The sequence below is a fragment of the Polypterus senegalus genome, chromosome 1, assembly GCF_016835505.1.
Source record: "Polypterus senegalus isolate Bchr_013 chromosome 1, ASM1683550v1, whole genome shotgun sequence".
Classification (NCBI taxonomy): Eukaryota; Metazoa; Chordata; class Cladistia; order Polypteriformes; family Polypteridae; genus Polypterus; species Polypterus senegalus.
Window position 1 is genome coordinate 313,435,247 of NC_053154.1, and position 21,026 is coordinate 313,456,272.

At 45.5% G+C, this 21,026-nt stretch overlaps 1 protein-coding gene across 1 annotated transcript in view; it reads right to left on the reverse strand.

Moving 5' to 3' along the window:
* Positions 1 to 21,026, reverse strand: part of LOC120516581 (broad substrate specificity ATP-binding cassette transporter ABCG2-like) — a 113,130-nt gene that overhangs the window by 85,905 nt on the left and 6,199 nt on the right. The window contains exon 3 of the mRNA XM_039738389.1: positions 6,253 to 6,367. Coding sequence (XP_039594323.1) covers positions 6,253 to 6,367 — 115 coding nt within the window. The remainder of the gene's footprint in view (positions 1 to 6,252; positions 6,368 to 21,026) is intronic.

The following is a 21,026-nucleotide window of genomic DNA, read 5'->3' on the forward strand; positions in this document are numbered from 1 at the left end:
GCCAAAGGGGACTGGACTTTCTCTGGTCCTGTTCAGCTAACATACATCGGACGTCCAATACGACTCAGAGTCCTGCCATGTGCAAAAGTTCGCTGACAACACTGCTATCGTGGGCTGCATCAGGAGTGGGCAGCAGTAGGAGTATAGGAACCTAATCAAGGACTTTGTTAAAAGGTGCGACTCAAACCACCTACAGCTGAACACCAGCAAAACCAAGGAGCTGGTGGTGGATTTTAGGAGGCCCAGGCCCCTCATGGACCCCGTGATCATCAGAGGCGACTGTGCAGAGGGTACAGACCTATAAATACCTGGGAGTGCAGCTGGATGATAAATTGGACTGGACTGCCAATACTGATGCTCTGTACAAGAGAGGACAGAGCCGACTATACTTCCTTAGAAGGCTGGCGTCCTTCAACATCTGCAATAAGCTACACGGTGGTGTGCTGGGGAGGCAACATAAAGAAGAAGGACACTTCACAACTGGACAAACTGGTGAGGAAGGCAGGCTCTATTGTAGGCACAGAGCTGGACAGTTTGACATCCGTGGCAGGCGGCAGGCTGAGCAGGCTCCTGTCAATCATGGAGAATCCACTGCATCCACTGAACAGGATCATCTCCAGACAGAGGAGCAGCTTCACGACAGACTGCTGTCACCATCCTGCTCCACTGACAGACTGAGGAGATCGTTCTTCCGCCACACTATGCGACTCTTCGGTTCCACCAGGGGGATAAACGTTAACATTATACAAAGTTATTGTCTGTTATACCTGCATTGTTATCACTCTTTAATTTAATATTGTTTTTTATCAGTGTGCTGCTGCTGGAGTATGGGAATTTCCCCCTTGGGATTAATAAAGTATCTGTCTATCTATTATATAGTGCCTTTAATCTATCTATCTATCTATCTATCTATCTATCTATCTATCTATCTATCTATCTATCTATCTATCTATCTATCTATCTATCTATCTAAGTAACTGCTGCTGTGGAAGTTTCAGAGTGCATTATGGGTATTTCCATGATTTCTTATGGGAAAAATAGTCTTGACTTACAACCAACTTATGTTACAACCAGCCCTCGCGAATGAATTGAGTTCGTAAGTCAAGGGTCCACTATATAACCTAAAATTTTATTTGCCATTTTAATCACTTCTATGCATAGCTTAGATAACGACAAAAGTTACATCAATATAACCCCCTAAATACTTTTCAGAGGTTGCCTCCTGTAGAGCAGATTCTTCCATCTTAAATTTACGATTGCCGTTCCTTTTACCCACGTATAACACTTTTCTACTTTAAAGTGCAAGTGTTCACCCAGTTCTGAAGCTTGTCCAGATCTTTTAAAATTCTTTTTGCAGCCTCCTTAGTGCCTGCTATTCCTCTAATTTTTTTGTTCATTTGCAAATTTCCCAAATTTACTAACGACATCAGATTCAATGTGATTAATATAAATCAGAAACGGTAACAGCACACAGATAAACTGCTGAGGGGCTCCACTGAGGACACCAATCTCCTCGTATCTGTACTTATTGTCTAATGTCAGCTAGCCAACCTGTGATCCAGATTTTTAGATTACTTCTGGTTCCTAAAGCTTCTAATTTTATAATAGCTTTCAGTGTGGGACTTTATCAAAGGCTCTTTGAAAATCTAAGTACATTATGCTGCATGAATTGCTCTTGTCAGCTATTGCAAAAAAAGATTGTTAAGATTGGTCTGGTCAGGATCTTCCTCTTATAAGTCCATGATGGCTGTTATTTAGTATGCTATTATCATATAGGTAGTTTTCTATGTTATTTCTTATTATAGTTTCCATAATTTTGCATGGCACAGAAGAAAGATGTAGTGGTCTGTAATTAGCAGGATCCATTTTGTCTCCCTTCTTGAAGTTTGGGTTCACATTTGCAACTTTTCAGTGTTAAGATGTTTTTCCTTTCTCAAGTGACCACTCAAATATGCCTAATAAAGGTTTATAGATGACATATTTCATTTCTTTCAATACAATTGGTAAAACCCCATCAGGTTCAAAAGGTTTATTAGTCTTCAAAGTACTGAGGACTTGAAGGACATCTGACTCTTCTACAGGGTGGTGCATGAAAAACCGTACCGTCTCCGACTGGCTGGCTCAAGCTATTATACAGGTGGGAGCCTCGTTGTCGCGACGGGGTCAGCAGCCCCAACTGTGCATTAGAAAGGAAGCTGTGAGCCAGTGAGTACAGATGTGCGAGAAAGAGATCCAGAAGGTGTTGTCACACCTAAAGGGCTTGAGTGAGGGCAATTCTGAATCAGACCGGGATGTGGCACAGTGCACTGACTCTTTTTCTCCCTTTCCTGCAGACCATTCACGGGAGATTCCACCTGACCCTCTTGACGTCACTTCCGGGTCCCAGCCTATGGAGGAAGACCTTGTCGGCTCCGGCCCCTGTGATGTCGCATCCGGGCTCGAGCCTATGGCTGAAGACCCTTATGAGCCAGACCATAGACATAGAATTACTAGACGCCACATGACCAGCAGCATCGTATGTCAACGCCGCTGCCATATTGCAAGTGGCACTGCTGTGGAGTAAAGTAATGGATAAAGATGCCTCACGCATGTGCTGCTTGGGCTTGTACAAACCGCTGTACGCTCGAAACCAGATCATGAGGGATTACATTTCATAGGTAAGGATGAACAATTGTTTTGGTTATATTTGGCCATTAGAAAATCCCGTTTTATAATCTTAACTTTAGCTACACCAGGCTAAGCTAGCAAAACTATGCATTTATGTGCATTTAAGTGAGCCTCCAAACAATGTTTTGGCTAAACGTATTTAGTCACTAACTATGTAGATTGTTGTTAGCTGTTAACATTTCTCAAACTTTGAAGTTTTCCCAAAGTATTCCACCTCAGGAAGCAGTGGGAGGTCAGGTAGCCCTTAGACGGGATTTTGGGAAAGCTGTCCTGTGCCGTGTGCCGTGCTAGTTTGGTAACAGGTGCTGTACCGGCATCATATGATCAAAGCTACCACTCGCTCACACTAAAAAACAAAGGAGGTCTGATGATTCCTTCTGAAGGTCCAGTCAAGGTGGTCAAAGTAGCTGAGCATGTTATCCGACAGTCGACATGAGGGCAAGCTGTCAGTGTATCTTTGATCAATCAGTTTGTTCAGGATAAGATTGGTTCAGATGATGTGTTGTTTCTCAAAGAGCACATTGAGGAAATAGTTTGAAATTGACAACCATCATTATCTGCTCATGTCTTTAGTTGTGTCTGTCTTCCACAAACTAAGGCTGCACCATATTGACAGACTGAATACTCTCAAATTACAGTGTGGCAACACATGGGAAAAGCTGTGTAAGATAGTTCTGTTTCACGGATTTTAGATCCTATCCTGTATATATTTAAATAACCACATTGTGTGTGTGTGAGAAACAGATTGAGAGAGGAATGAGTGAAATGTTTTCAGAAATTATTAAGCCAATTTACAATAAAATTGCTTATTTTTGTCATTGAGTGGATCATTTCACTGTTAAAAGAAGGACCAGACTGACAGTTGCAGTCTTACTATTTTGACTTTCAGACACTGGTCAAGTTTTTATCCCAATAATAATAATTATACATTTTATTTAATAGGCGCCTTTCTTAGCACTCAAGGTCACCTTACAATAAAATTAAACAACATTAGTACAATTAAAACAAGAGAATGATAAATCAAAAAGCAATAATTAGCAAACAAACAAAGATAACAGGCAGTAACAGTGCAAAATTCACAACTGGTATGCCAGTTTGACAAGATAAGTTTTGAGGGTCGTTTTAAAATGTGTTATTGAATCGAGCTGACGGATACGAGAGGGAAGAGAATTCCCGAGTTGAGGAGCACCAGGAGAGACTTGAGCTCCCATAGCACTGAGTCTGATGTGTGGTACAGAAAGTCGAGCTGCAGAGGAGGATCTGAGTGAGCGAGAGGAGTGTCAGTCTGGAGGAGATCAGCGAGGTATGGAGGAGCTTTAAATGTTCACTGCGATATTGTGTATCGTATTCTGTAGTGAACAGGGAGCCAGTGACATTGAGAGAGAATCGGTGCGATGTGTTCAGTGGATTTAGAACAGCAGGTTATTATCCTGGCAGCAGAATTTTGAAGAAGTTGTAAGCGATGGAAACATTTTTGTGAGATGCCAGATAGAATAGCATTACAGTAATCTATACGTGAGGTGACTCGGGTATTAACCGATACTTCAGTACTGTGTTGCGTAAGAACTGGAAAAAGTCTAGAAATGTTTTAGAGATGGAAGATGGCAGTCCGAGAAATGTTACTTATACGGGAGGAATTATTTAATAATAATAATTATTATTTAATAATTGCCATTATTAGTGTATAAATGGATATAAATAATTGCATTTAAACGATTCGCCAAAATCTGTATGTAAACGATACTGTTTTAAACGTTATTATCAGAAAACCCGGTTTCCACATGTACCTGTGTTAGTTTAAATGGCACTTTTGCCACTCGCAATAGGGCGGACGCACTGACGTATCGTGTCGACTGGGCAACTGTTATACTACGTTTTTCTTTATGTCACTATATCTGGACAATACTGTTATGAGTTTTATTCACATGTGCATGTTAACTGTGGCACACAGGGGCTCAGCAGTTAGAATTGCTAGCCAAGCATTGGATTAGATAGCCAGAGACAACTGTAGGCTTGTATAGTCAGCTTAAACACAGGTTAGGGTATTTCTGTCCTCTATCAGCACAAATCTTCTTTCCTTATTGGGAGAATGAGAATCGGCATGTAAGCACTATGATATTTCTGTATTTTGTGGGGGAGGAATTCAGCCCTTGTTTGGAGACGGAGAAGACCAGCAAGTGAAGCAAGACATTATAAAGGCTTGGACAACAGCCAGACCCTTAGAGGCGGAATCGACAAAGCTCGAAGGAAAACCTCCCAGCGTGGTGACGAGAAAATGGCCGACTGTGTTAATCCAGATTTCCCACCTGGATTAAGTCTGTGCATGCGCCTCTCCGTCTGTAACCGTGTTAATCGTCAGTAAATGTGAGCTAAAAGATATTTTGTCTCATGTGATTCTTGTATCGCCGTAATCACTATGGGAGGGATATCGCCTTTTCTGGTATATTATGATATTGTTTAATTATTTAATATGTCACAATTTTAAAAGAACACATTTACAAGAGAGCTAATGCCTCTGCAGGAAACAGCAACACAGTGAATGCGGCATCAACCTATATATGTCTATAAACCCGACCCCTTTGACCTCACTTCCTGTCTTCCCCATTAAAAGCCTCCACCTTTTCCCTATTCCCTCAGTTCTGTTTTGGACTCGGTATTGTGCACATCTGTGCTATCATTTATTTGCAATTTGCAGCCAGGAAACCAGATATAAGTGTGGCTGCCCCAAACCTTGCTATGGCTCTTTGTGGAGTTTGTAACAATTTATTCTCTGCAGCAGAGGATTGGAATAATGGAGGCGTATGTGTCTACCAGTTCTATTAAGGAAACACATAAACCTACCAGCAAACAGCAGTATTCACGAGTTGGTGAAGAAGTGGCGTAAGCCTGGGTCAATTGCAAACTGCAAAAAGAATCGAGTCCCGTCCGTTCGTATACCTGCGGTCGTAGCAGATATTCAGGAACGGATGGCCAGAAGCCCTAAGAAATCGACACATAAACTGGCACAACAAGTGAATGTTTCGCGCAGGTCTTATCAACGTGTGTTGCACTCACTACGAATGAAGCCACACAGAATGACTTGTGTCTAAAAATTGAAGGACGCCGACAAGGAAAAACATGCATTTTATTAAACGTGGCTCCTTCAAACTAATGCAATTGGATTTTTGTATTGCATATCTTTCATTTTGTGTACGGGCTAAGAAACGTTCGTCGACGTTGAAGTCAGCGATGGTTCGGTTTTTCGTGCGCCACCCGGTATTTTAAAATCTATGAACTCGGATCGTGCTTTTACATCTGCATAGGGCATTCCATTTGTTTCTTCCACATATTTGGTCATACCAGGCTCAGTTAAGTGTGACCAACTTTTGGAGAGTGTCTGAAAAACTTAATGAATGTATAAAATGCAAAGAGCTCACCCCAACAGGGCATTGCATTGGCAATAATATTTGTGACCCTGTTAACGGGTGAACCATAGTGGGCACACAAGGCATGTGTTTATATTAGGTGGGGAGCTATGGCCGACTTCACTATATTGGCTACTGAGCAACAAAAGAAAAGTTAGGATTGGAACTCTTAGGCCCAGACCTGCACCACATAGCCCGAGATACACTTGAAGTTGGTAGGTTGTAGCACACCATCAATCAGCACATCTCCAGACAAGCCAGATGGATCTTTCCTGGCGGCCAAAATATCCAAAAGCCTAAACAAAAAAGAGAAAAGGCATTTAGGAAAGCATTGTGAGCCAGCGGTAAGGATTGGACCATCTGCTGCGGTGGAAGGTGACTAATTATTTGAGCGTTCTTTAGTAGCTCTATCTTAACAGTCATCTGCTCTTTTGTTTTCTGTTTTTAGTCACATTCTATAATTTGATTCTTCAATACAAAACATTCTGATCCCAAATTTTTCTTTGTCATCTTCTATGCTCTCTGTTCATGTTTAATTACTGTTTAGGGTGGTCCAGATCTAATTATGCAATTATGAAAAGGTGAATACATTGTTCGACTGACAACCGTCTCCCCGCCATTTTGGAATGCAGGGCAGGTGCTCCCATCTATCGGCAACAAAAAAGAATTTTTTGTGAATTCTCTATGTAATGAACTTAATAAGTTATAGCGTAATGGAAATTGCATAATTAGATCTGGACCACCCTATATATTCCCTTATAACTTCAATCAAGTATTGAATCATCATTTTTCTGGATCCTTTTCTCTTGTATTCTTATTTCCTTTGAGCACTTTTTCTGTATGTGTGTTCCTATAAAAGAACGCTGATCAATTAATCCCAAATTACGTCGCAATGTGAGGCCCAACAAATTGGCATGACTGAATTTGTGTCAGTGTGAGTGAACAAATTCAAACTAAATAAGCAGCATCATCATTTACAGTGTGACAAGTTAACAGTTAAGCTTCACTATGGCTTTCAGTGTATCCACAACCACAACATAATACAGAAATACTGATAGCTCAAAACCTCAACTACCTCACTGAGTGACCCACAGAGTCTTTTTCTTTACCAGTGCACATACTGGACAAAAATGTATATAGGTGCCCAGTATATAAAAGCGCTTCTGGAGTTTTGCCCACTCAGAAAGCATACATCACATGACATATACTGTTTTCCACTTGATTGGTTCAGATCCTACCTCTCAGGCCGCACTCAGTTCATTCATCTTAAAACTTTCACATCCCAACCCACCGCTGTTACTTCAGGTGGGCTCTGTCCTGAGGCCTCTTCCTTTTATTATTTACCTTCTTCCCCTTGGCAATATCTTTCGTAAATATAAAATTCATTTTCACTGTTATGACCTTGCTAGTAAACCCACCTCTTCCTTTCCACCATCTTTGCTTATTGACTGTATTGCTGAAATTAAATCTTGGTTTTCTTAAAATGTTCTTAAATTAAACAGTGACAAAACTGAGGTTCTCCTCATTGGCTCAAAATCATCATAAACCGATAATCTTTCTCTTGTGATTGATAACTCTGTTGTTTCTCCATCACCTCAGGTAAACAGTCTGGGTGTCATCCTCGACAGTACTCTGTCTTTCTAATCTCACATTAATAACAACACTCGGTCTTCTTATTTCCACCTACGTAATATTAAATCACATCCGCCTCTCCCTCACTCTCCATAACACTGCCATTCTTGTTCACAGTCTTGTTACTTCTCGTCTCTGGACAACTACAATTCACTCCTCTTTGGTCTCTCTAATAAATCTCTTCATAAGCTTCAGCTAGTCCAGAATTCTGCAGCTTGTATCATTACTCGAACCTCATCTGTTCACCATATTACTCCGGTCTTGCAGCAGCTTCATTGGCTCCTGATTAAGTTTCAAATTGATTTTAAAATTCTGCTGTTAACATTTAAGGCCATTCATAACCTCGCCCCTCCATATCTGTCCGACCTTCTTCATGTTGCCATTCCCTCCCGTAACCTTAGATCCTCTTCCTCCATTCACCAGACCGTCCCTCTCACCCGCTCAGGAACTCACTACCTACTGAGCTCAGAAATATCAAATCATTTTCAACCTTCAAATGTAAACTTAAAACCCATCTGTTTAAATTGGCTTTTCTCTATGATTACAGTGGCTTTGTTTTGGTTTTTAATTTTTATATTTTCTGATGTTTTAAGTTTTGTTTATAATGCGTTTTTTATTTATTGTTTGTTTGGTGTCCTTTAGTGCTTAGAAAGGCGCCTTGTATAAATAAAATGTATTATTATTATTATTATTATTATTATTTCACTGCCACGAGACTCACTAAAAGCAAAACCAAGGAACTGGTGGAGGATTTTAGGAGGCCCAGGCCCCTCATGGACCCCGTGATCATCAGAGGCGACTGTGCCGAGGGTGCAGACCTATAAATACCTGGGAGTGCAGCTGGATGATAAACTGGACTGGACTGCCAATACTGATGCTCTGTGCAAGAGAGGACAGAGCCGACTATACTTCCTTAGAAGACTGGCGTCCTGCAATATCTGCAATAAGATGCTGCAGATGTTCTATCAGACGGTTGTGGCGAGCGCCCTCTTCTACAGGGTGGTGTGCTGGGAAGGCTGCATAAAGAAGAGGGACGCCTCACGCCTGGACAAACTTGTTAGGAAGGCAGGCTCTATTGTAGGCACGGAGCTGGACAGTTTGACATCCGTGGCAGGCGGCGCTGAGCAGACTCCTGTCAATCATGGAGAATCCACTGCATCCACTGAACAGGATCATCTCCAGACAGAGGAGCAGCTTCAGAGACAGACTGCTGTCACCATCCTGCTCCACTGACAGACTGAGGAGATCGTTCCTCCACCACACTATGCGACTCTTCAATTCCACCCGGGGGGTAGGGGGTAAACGTTAACATTATACAAAGTTATTGACTGTTTTTATCACTCTTTAATTTAATATTGCTTTTTTTCTATCTATCTATCCATCCATCCATTATCCAACCCACTATATCCTAACTACAGGGTCACGGGGTCAGCTGGAGCCAATCCCAGCCAACACAGGGCGCAAGGCAGGAAACAAACCCTGGGCAGGGTGCCAGCCCACCGCAGTCTATCTATCTATCTATTATATAGTGTTTTTTATCTATCTATCTATCTATCTATCTATCTATCTATCTATCTATCTATCTATCTATCTATCTATCTATCTATCTATCTATCTATCTATCTATCTATCTATCTATCTATCTATAAAAGGGTGTTTTAAAATTTTAAAAGCTTTTTGAAGGGCTAAAAGAAAGAAACATTGCTCCTTAAAGGATACGTTTTTTGTATTTTTTAACTAGAAGTTGTTTCTTCCCAATCAACTTTTATAATATAATTTTAAAAATACTCTGTCTGTTCTTGAAGCTTAAAATAGGGCTAAAGGGTGCCGGGGCCCATAGGTTTTAATTTAAGAAAACAAACTGTTGTAATGTGAAATGTTGCATACAAGTTGATAAATATTTTGTATGTCTTTATTTGTAACTTAGGCAAAGCAAATGTAATATTAGTGTTACATTAGTGAGAAGCATTCATGTACCCAACAACTAAGTCAGGAAAGTGAATTTTATGACAGAGTTGAGGGAAGTGCCTCAAACTAGTTTGGTAAATGTTTCTCTGAAGTCCCTGAACCCCCATAGGAAAGCCAGGCTGCCTAACTGCCAAGCTTTACCTTAACACCTGGTTTGGAGGGCATGTGTGAAGGTGTTCTATTTCCCTCATTGGTCTGTTTGGAATTGGCTTGTATCAAAAACCTTTAAGTACCATGATGCCCTATTGGCTGTAGGGGTTGGACAGAAAACCTATACATTTGCTTGCTTTACCTCACTCTCTCTCTCTTACCAAATTGATGAAAGACCATCACACATCATGAACTGAAAAGGACAACACAATAAAGAGCACAGCTTGGCAGCCATATTGAGACAGGCATGTGGCCCGTTCTAAAGAAAGCTGACCAAAAATGATGATTTAACTAGAGACATTTTAAGTAACTAACAAGTCTGTGTGCTACCTGAAACTACACATCACCATTTATCAGGCTGTATGGTGGCCCGTGTTCACTTGTACTTTGCTTATTGTTATTATTTATGAATATTATCAATAATACATTGTTTAAATTGTAACTTAACTCCTGCTTGTCTTTTACTACACCTAATTGAATGAGGTTATACATGTAGAAGGGAAGGTGGGGAGATGGAGGTTATATGGGACAATGAATTATAAGCAGTGGTAAGTCTGGGAGATTTGAGGCATTCTGACAAAGGCTACATATTAATAATACAAAAAGGGAAAGAGTAATATATTACTCTACCAAGACAAAACACATACCTTCTGGGTTTATGAGGCATCTTTGTGAGAATGAACCGAAACTAGAAATAATTATTTTGTCAAAGATTGTTGGAACTATTTTTCTTGAGCTAAGAATACATTTCCTGCTTGCTCCTCTGCTCGCAGCCTTCATTGTGAGTACAGATTAGACTTAAATAAGGAAGTTGATCAGCACAAAATCAAACATTTCTGGAGGTGTTTAAAGCAATTTCTGTCTTTTGAGAAAGCTGTTTGAAAATGCAACGGCTGCTAGTGCTTAGTTTGGATGCGAGGACTCGGATGGAAGACCCGCTGAAAGTGGACATGCAAATTTTTAGCACTCATTCCCAGGGCTGGATTAAGACGAAGTTGGGCCTAATGCTGCAGCACAAAAAATGCCTATTTTTTTCTTGGCGTTGGTGCCGGTGCATTCGACACTCACTGTACGGGCGCACTCAGGCCAAACAAGGAGCCTTAATTGCTTCAACGCAATTCAACGCAACCAGCCAGCCTTTATTGAACATGAATAATAATGCCACTCACAAATATGTAATATTCGATCATTTTCCTCAATAAATAAATGACCAAGTATAATATTTTTGTCTCATTTGTTTAACTGGTTTCTCTTTATCTACTTTTAGGACTTGAGTGAAAATCTGGTTGTGTTTTAGGTCATATTTATAAAGAAATATAGAAAATTCTAAAGGGTTCACAAACTTTCAAGCACAACTTTAACATCAACATTCAATAGCAATTGTCTGAAAAGTGCACTTAATGCAGAAAACCTAACAATGAAACACACATAATTTCACAATTCGCTTATGAAACAGAGTAAGAAAAAATGAATTTGTAGAGACATTGGGTCAAAGTGACTCAGTTCAGGGTCTTGAGGGTAAAAAATTGTCCACAATTTAAATTTCATAATAGACCAGAATCCTGTCGAGGATTTTAAAAATTCTAAAAATCCATGCCGGGCCTGCGGGCCGGCTTTTAGTTTTACCTTGTCACACACGTGTGCATGGGAAGCAGCTGAAGGGCTTAGACAATACTGTTTATACATCTGCCCAGGGGGGGGCGGGGTACGCTGACGCTCTTTCTGAGTTCTCTGCAGGTCTTACCCGGGAAATCCCACCAGGAGCCGCCATTTCCAGGAAGGACACACCACCTCCGGTTCCGGCCCCAAGAATGAGGTCACTTCCGGTTCCGGCCCCAAGGGTGATGTCACTTCCAGTTCGGCCCAGAGGACGACATCATTTCCGCCCTCTGAGCTATAAAGCTCACTGCCTTGCTTAGGCAGGCAGTTCTGTTTTGGACTCTGTTGTGTAAACTTGACTATGATGTCCCAAGTACGTTTGCAGCCAGGAAACCGAATTAAACGGGTGGCTGCCCCAAACCTTTTCACGCCTCAAGTCTCTACTTATTACAGTGGCGTAGTCGGCAGGATGGTGTCCCTGAAGAACCGGGACACGACCTTACAAGGAACCAGGTGGGTGAGTACCGGGCCGAGTTTGGGCAGGGAGTGCGCCGGGGGTCAGGAAGGACGCGGTGCAGGCTCTGCTCCACGAGCATAACCCGGGGCTAACAACCCATCTCGTGGAGAAAGTAGAGGGGACCCACAGGCGTGGGCTGGCCTCTGGGGAACACACACGAGTAGCTCAGTATGCTTTCCTGGGCAGGAAAGCCGAGCCGCCCATCGGGACCAAGGTCCCTGTTAATGATGGGTTATCCCCAGGCCAGCAGGTAAAAGAAATATTAAACTGGGAGTTTAACCCCAGTAAAGGGTTGTCAGAGCAGGCTATGGCTCTCTGGCAGCAGGTGGGGCAGTGGCTACGGCCATTTGAATTAAGCCCCTTACAAATAGTACAGCAAGTGGCCTGTTTTTTGCTGGTACAACACCTACCCCAGGACTTTGCCCAGCCGGCCTGGGGCGAATTTCATTCAATGGACGAGCTACTACAGCTCCTAAAAACACCAAGGCCGGCTGTGAAACCTGGGAGGGCAGAACAGCTGCTTTGTGGACTACCCGGGAGTTATGTCCCACTGAAGCAGTCCCCTCCACGCAATCCAGAGCCTGTTCCGAAGTCGCCGGGCCGCCTGGCTTGCGACCTGTCGGGGAACAAGGCGGACCGTAGGGGACAATGGCGGGGTTGTTTGTGTGCCCTTAGCAATCCCCTGGCGGATAAACATACGGGAGAGCTTATTATTAATGGACATAGGGTAACAGCGCTGTTTGATTCCGGCAGTAACGTGTCTGTCGTTGCTCGCCGTTTTGTTCTACCGCAACAGTGGAATGACGACTCTCTGAAGCACATAAAGAATGCAGTGGTTCTCGTTAACGGCCAACGCACGCATTTGCCCATGCCACAGGGACCTCACTTTGTCATGGATAATGAATTATTGTATCGGGTTGCTGAACATGAGGGGAAGGTCCGGAAGTTGTTGCTAGTCCCGCGGACCTACCGGCGGCAGGTTTGCGAGTTAGCCCACTCTCACCTTCTTGGAGGCCATCTCGGCTCCGATAAAACATTAGAGCGCATTAAGCTCCGTTTTTTTTGGCCGGGGATTAATGAGGAGGTTCGCGCTTTTGCATTTCCTGCCGGAGTGTCAACTGCGGCAAATTCCTAGGAAGGACCGTGCTCCTCTGATTCCCCTTCCCTTATTGGCGTTCCTTTGACAGGATTGGGGTGGATATAGTAGGACCCTGGAGCCCTCAGCCGAGGATATAAATATATACTCGTCCTCGTGGATTATGCAACCCGATTCCCTGAAGCCGTTCCATTGCGCCGGCTACCACTAAAAATATTGCACGGGAACTAGTAGGAGTCTTTTCAGCGTGGGCATTCCTAGAAGTCCTGACGGACCAAGGAACGCCTTTCACCTCGGAAGCGTTCAAGGAGACTGCCAAGTTACTGAAAATAAAGCATTTAAAACCTCGGTGTATCATCCTCAAACCGATGGGCTAGTGGAGAGATTCAATCAAACTCTCAAGCAAATGCTACGTAAGGTAGTCAGCAAGGATGGGAGGAATTGGGACCCACTCCTCCCCTTGTCCTCTTTGCCTACGGAAGTCCCTCAAGCCTCTACGGGTTCTCTCCCTTTGAATTACTATACGGAAGACAGCCCCGGGGCTTATTAGATATTTTAAAAGAGGGCTGGGAAGGGGAGGCACAGCCCTCCACTAACATTTTGGAGTATATCGCCCAGTTGCGATAGATTTGATGTAATAAGACCTATACTAAAAGTCATATCGAGGAGGCACAATCAGCACAGGCCGCCTGTATGACCGTGTACGACTCTCCGGGAGTTCCAACCGGGGATCGCGTCATGGTATTGGTTCCTACTTCACACTCTAAACTGCTCGCACATTGGCTAGGCCCCTCTGAAATTAAGGAGAGGAAGGGATTGGTCGACTATTTGGTGAAACAGCCCAATCGCCGACCAGCTGAGCGAATATATCATGTAAACCTGCTGAAACCGTGGAAGGCGAGGGATCCCGATCCCTCCTCCGGACAGCCCTGCTCTCTCTTGGAAGTAAGTGCCCTTAATTTCGTGAACAGCTATCTCCCAGACAGAGACAGGAGCTCGAAGCAGCTATCCGCTCGGTCCCAGAGGTGGTAAGTGAACAACCAGGTCGGACCTCTCTGATTGCGCGACATAGTGACTGACCGGGGTGATCGTCCGTGGCGACCCTACAGACTCCCGGAGGCAAAGAAAGTAGAAGTGGAACTGGAAATCAAGCGAATGCTGGCACTAGGAGTGATCGAGGAAAGTAGTAGTCCCTGGTCCAGCCCCATCGTCTTGATTGCTAAGCCTGACGGCAGTTGGAGGTTTTGCAATGACTTCCGTCGGCTCAACCAAGTTTCCCGATTTGATGCTTATCCCATGCCTCGCGTGGGCGACCTCCTCGAGACTGGGACCAGCCAAATTCTTGACTACACTTGACATGACAAAGGGGTACTGGCAGGTTCCTTTAGCGAGTCCGAAGGAAAAACGCGTTTAGCACTCCTAGCGGACACTGGCAGTATCGTGTCCTTCCATTCGGGTTACACGGGCCTGCGACTTTTCAGCGTCTGGTGGACAAAGTGCTCCGGCCCCATAACTCGTTCTGTGCTGCCTATCTGGATGGCGTTGTCATCTATTCCAGCACCTGGAAGGAGCACATACAGCAGGTCACAGCAGTATTACGGACATTGGGAGAGGCGGGCTCGCATCAACCCCAAGAAATGTTACTTGGGTTGAGGAAGCCAAATATTTGGGCTACCTAGTGGGCGGGGTACTGTGAGGCCACAGTGTTCCAAGTTGCAAGCCATAATGGCCTGGCCCGTCCAAAACCAAGCGGCAAGTCCAATCCTTTCGGTTTGGCGGGTACTACCGCCGGTTTGTGCCTCGCTTCTCCGAGAGCGCCCTTGACCGACTTGACAAAGAAAAGAGCTCCTAATACGGTGGTATGGTCTGATAAAGCGGGGGCTGCATTCAGTGACTTAAAAAGGGCTCTTACTTCAGCACCTATCTTAATCTCCCCTAACTTCTCTCTCCCTTTTGTCCTCCAGGCGGACGCTTGGACACAGGCTTGGGAGCCGTGTTGAGCCAAAGCGTCGGCGGTGTTGAACACCCGTTATGTACCTGAGCGGAAACTGTTGGACGGGAGACCAGGTGCGGCGGTGGAGAAGGAGGCTCTGGCGATCAAATGGGCGGTGACGCAGCTGCGGTACTACCTCTTGGGTCGCGTGTTCACTCTGGTGACGGATCATGCGCCTTTAAAGTGGATGGCCCTTCACAGGGAGTCGAATCCGCGGGTCACGAGGTGGTTTCTTGACCTGCAGCAGTACAAATATACGCTCGTTCATCGACAGGGGTCCCTTCATGCCAGCGCCGATGCCCTCTCCCGGGCCCACGACCTCTCGGTGCAGGTCGCCCGACCCGGCGGGTCTGGGCTGAGGGGGGAGTCTTGTCACACACGTGTGCATGGGAAGCAGCTGAAGGGCTTAGACAATACTGTTTATACATCTGCCCAGGGCGGGTGCGCTGACGCTCTTTCTGAGTTCTCTGCAGGTCTTACCCGGGAAATCCCACCAGGAGCCGCCATTTCCAGGAAGGACACACCACCTCGGTTCCGGCCCCAAGAATGAGGTCACTTCGGTTCCGGCCCCAAGGGTGATGTCACTTCCAGTTCCGGCCCAGAGGACGACATCATTTCCGCCCTCTGAGCTATAAAGCTCACTGCCTTGCTTAGGCAGGCAGTTCTGTTTTGGACTCTGTTGTGTAAACTTGACTATGATGTCCCAAGTACGTTTGCAGCCAGGAAACCGAATTAAACGGGTGGCTGCCCCAAACCTTTTCACGCCTCAAGTCTCTACTTATTACAACCTTTACAGATAACCATTTAAATAGCCATCGAGTTTTACTGTACAACTAACTTTCAGGGTGAAAAATTTACTACGAACAATAATAAAGTGGCAAGAATCCCCAAGATATTGCAAAAAACGCAGCTAAATTACTAAGTAAACTGTTTAACGTAAAATTGATAGCATTAACTTGAAATCTTCGGTTAACAAACACAACAACGTTATAGTTACGTCACAGCACAAAGAACAGTAGTAACTGTATAATAAGTAACGCTGTGTCTAGGCGTCTGAAAGTCGGACTCCAAATTTCATTCTAAGAATTATTTTGAGGTTAATAGAGCAAAGGAAAACTGTTCAGCTTCCGGAAAATTCTCGTCTGTTTTCATCTGGGCCTATTTCAGGAATGGGCCTAATGCTGCAGCATCCATAGCACCCACCTTAATCCAGCTCTGCTCATTCCTTCAAGAATGACTACTTGCAGCTAAAGAGGAAAAGAAAATGTATTGCCAGTCGCCCACTATTGAAGTCAACAACATTTCCAAACATATTTAGTCAAGTCAAGTTGGGGAGCATGCACTGGTATAGTACATTGCCGTTCCCACTACACGTCGAAACAGCCCAGGATCCTAGTTGGCAACCCCCCCAGGCAGACACACGGTCCAGTCCCACCCTTCGGAAATGACCTTCTATCTGTAGAAGCCAGGTGTTATGTGGGCGACCCCTTGGACTGGTCCAGCTACTCAGGTCCCCAACAATGAGGATCTTACGAGCCGGATCACCCTCTGGGAAATGCACCACATGACCATAGGGCCGTAACTGACGCTCCCTCACGATGCAGGTCATGTGCCTCATTTGGGACTCCATGAGCAACACAAAGTCAAACCAACTGTACCCAAGGATTTGCCGGAGAGACTCAGTACCAAAGGAGTCCAGTCTTCATCTCAGGTCACTGGATAGCGTCCATGTCTCGCAATCATATAGCAAGACAAGAAGCACCAGGACTCTAAAGACTTGGACCTTCGTCCTTTTCCAGATATCGGGAGTGCCACACACCCCTTTCCAGCGACTTCATGACCCCTCCATGCTCTCCCAATCTGTCTACTGACTTCGCAGGAAGATTCACCAGAGACGTGATCGTCATTGCTGAGGTAAGTAAACCTCTTAACAAGGTCAACACTCTCTCTCTGCAGACAGACACACTGCTGATGGCCGTGCCCAGGAGGTCATTAGAGACCTGGACCTTTAGTTTTTATCCAGGGCACTTGCAAGCCCAGACACTCATAGACTCCTCACTCAGTCTCTCGAGCGCCCTGATCAGAGTCTCCATTGACTCCGCGAAGATCACAGCATCGTCAGCAAAGTCAAGATCCGTGATCTTTCAAACATATTTAAGGTGAGTTAATTCAATGCAGCAGCAAATGAAGCAGGCTGAGATGTAAAGCCATAGAATATTAACAATGGAAATGTCAGTTACCAGCAGACCGAATAACATATAGATGAATAGCTCTTATGTAGATCAGCAAGGTAGAACAATGGCTCCATCCCCAGCGCTCACATTCCTGTCCACCTACTTCCTTCCCAGTCACTTGAGCTCTCTCTCATTCCTGCCCCTATATTTCTTCTCCTGTTTTTAACATCCATCTCTGTTTCTCTTTCTTTCCTGTCTTTGTTCTCTCCCTTCTTGTACCGTGTAGTCTCTTTTTATTTTTGGTTGTGAGACCACTTATCACAAATATATCACAAATATATACAAAGCCAAAGAAATCTGAAATGGCGATTCCACGTCAGCATGAATGGGATTGTGCATGAGTGCATGTGTGTCAGTTGCTCCAGTGATGGGCTGACGCTCAATTCTTGCCTTTCACACAGTGCTACAAAGGGTGAGACAATCAGCGAGATGAGGTGCAGACAAAGTTTTCTTTAAAATTGGCCAAATATCCTTATAAATCAATATGGACACTTTGCTTTATATTGTACTTGTGCAATCTCTAGATACGGTATAATATCATTCAAGACCATCCAACCTCTGCTCCTTAGGGACAAGCTGACATAGATGGGAGTAGACTCATACCTGGTGCCATGGATCGTGGACTATATTACAGACGGACCTCAGTATGTGTGTCTCGGGAACTGCAGGTCTGACATTGTGGTCAGCAACACAGGAGCGCCGCAGGGGACTGGACTTTCTCCAGTCCTGTTCAGCCAACATACATCAGACTTCCAATACAACTTGGAGTCCTGCCACGTTCAAATGTTCGCTGACAACACTGCTATGGTGGGCTGCATCAGGAGTGGGCAGGAGGAGAAGTATAGGAACCTAATCAAAGACTTTGTTAAATGGTGCGACTCAAACCACTTACACCTGAACACCAGCAAAACCAAGGAGCTGGTGGTGGATTTTAGAAGGCCCAGGCCCCTCATGGACCCCGTGATCATCAGAGGTGATTGTGTGCCGAGGGTACAGACCTATAAATACCTGAGAGTGCAGCTGGATGATAAACTGGACTGGACTGCCAATACTGCAACAACAACAACAACAACATTTATTTCTATAGCACATTTTCATACAAACAGTAGCTCAAAGTGCTTTACATAATAAAGAATAGAAAAATAAAAGACAAAATAAGAAATTAAAATAAGTCAACATTAATTAACATCGAATAAGAGTAAGGTCCAATGGCCAGGGTGGACAGAAAAAACAAAAAAACTCCAGACGGCTGGAGATAAAAAATAAAATCTGTAGGGATTCCAGACCATGAGACCACCCAGTCCCCTCTGATGCTCTGTGCAAGAGAGGACAGAGACGACTATACTTCCTTAGAAGGCTGGCGTCCTTCAACATCTGCAATAAGATGCTGCAGATGTTCTATCAGACGGTTGTGGCGCCCTCTTCTACGCGGTGGTGTGCTGGGGAGGCAGAATAAAGAAGAGGGACGCCTCACGCCTGGACAAACTGGTGAGGAAGGCACAGAGCTGGACAGTTTGACATCTGTGGCAGAGCGACGGGCGCTGAGCAGGCTCCTGTCAATCATGGAGAATCCATTGAACAGAATCATCTCCAGACAGAGGAGCGGCTTCAGAGACAGACTGCTGTCACCATCCTGCTCCACTGACAGACTGAGGAGATCGTTCCTCCCACAAACGTTAACATTATACAAAGTTATTGTCTGTTATACCTGCATTTTTATCACTGTTTAATTCAATATTGTTCTTTATCAGTATGCTGCTGCTGAATTATGTGAATTTCCCCTTGGAATTAATAAAGTATCTATCTATCTATCTCTATCAATATCCGATTAAATTCTTGCCTTGAAAATGGACATACAGTATGTTCCAATTTTAAGTCTTTTTCCATGTTGGGACCCTGGTACTCTTCAGCCCCATTTTAAACTGCAAAAACAGGCAAGATATTTTTGAAATTTATAATAAAAAAGCTCTACTTTAGTACACAATTTGATGTAGTAAATTAATATATATCATGAGCATGAAGCAGTAACTTCAACGTGAAAAATACCAAACATATTCATCCATTATCCAACCTGCTATATACTAACTACAGGGTCACGGGGGTCTGCTGGAGCCAATCTCAGCCAACACAGGGCACATGGCAGGAGACAAACCCTGGGCAGGGCGCCAGCTCACCGCAGGGCACACTTACACACACACACACACCAAGCACACATTAGGGACAATCGCCAATGTACCTAACCTGCATGTCTTTGGACTGTGGGAGGAAACCCACGCAGACACGGGGAGACTTATTTTTTACTTTTTAGTATACTTTTTAACTTAATATAAGCGTGGTTTTTAAAAAGGATTTTATTATATATATATATATATATTGTGAACGGTACCCGGGCACAGACAGGCGGACATGTTGGTTTGACACCACCACACGTTTATTTACACACTATTTACAATTATGTCGGTCACCAAGACCCCAGTTCAATGGTCACAAAGACCCAGTCACGTGCACAAAACCCCAAACTCCCAATGTCCTGGCCACAATGCCTTTCTTCGGGCCGCCTCCACTCTCCACTGCTTCGTCCTCCTTCCACCCGACTCCAGCTCTGAATGACGGAGACGGCCCCTTTATGGGGACCCGGATGAGCCCCAGGTGTTCCCGGCAATCTTTTGCCACGCCCAGCGTGGCGGAAGTGTCGGTTGTCCTCCCGGCTGCTCCCCGGGCACCGTCCTAAGTCTTCCCCCCAGCACTTCCTGGTGTGGCAGGAGTGCTGGGGAAACAAATCCCCAAGGCATTGGGGCGCCTCCTGGCGGTGGCCACGGGCCCCTACAGGGAAGAGCTTCCAAGCCCTTGACCCGTGGCTCCCAAAACAACCCGGAAGGCGCACCCCACGTGATCCAGGCCGGGCTCTGACCCTCTTCCGGTCCCTCCTGGCGTCCCGGCGGGTCATAGCCCCTGGCATCCCTGACAGTGCCCACAGCCAGCGAAGACCACTTTCGTGGGTAAGGCGACCCGTCCCGAGGGCAGCAGAGCTCAAACGGGTCCCACTCGAGGATAGCGGGGTCCGGCCCGCCTCCCAGCAGGGACAGGGGCGGAGACACAATCCGACACCAACCCATGGTGCATCCCTGTGCCTCGCACAGGTTGTGCTCCCCCCTTTTACCGGCACCCCGGGGCCTCCTCGGTAGGCACCCCCTCCGGGACCTCCACGCCCCTTTGTTCTGAGCCACTCGTTCCCCCGTTGGCTCCTCCAGCTGCGAGCGCACCTGCGCACCGACAGAGAGATCCTTCTGCAGGCGGCCCGACATCAGAGGGCTGTTCCGCCACGAGGGTTCCTTCAACTTCGCCCGGGTCCGTCCCTACAAAAGAGAACACAGGGGCAGAACCGCTGCCAAAGCACCCAGCTCGTGCCACGCACGGGCAGCGTTCCCCCCTCCAACCGGCACCCCGGCACTTGCCTGATCGGCACCCTCTCCGCGGCTTCCGTGTCCCTCTCGACGATGGAGTCGTCGGCACCGCCCGCTCTCTCTCCGCCCGGCCTCAGGGATTCCCTCTGCTCTCCCAGAGGGCAGCCAGCCGCAGCGTGCACCCAGCAGCGCGTCTCACCTTATCGGAGGAATCGGCACCCAGCCCTTTATTCCTCCCTTCACTCTGGGACGCCCTGACGGTTTGAGACTCCTTATGGAATAAAAGGCGCCTCTGTCTCGTCTGCGTCCCTATAGTGCGGCGCAAGACCGCAGCCAACTTCGGGCGGGGCTAGGACCCGGGG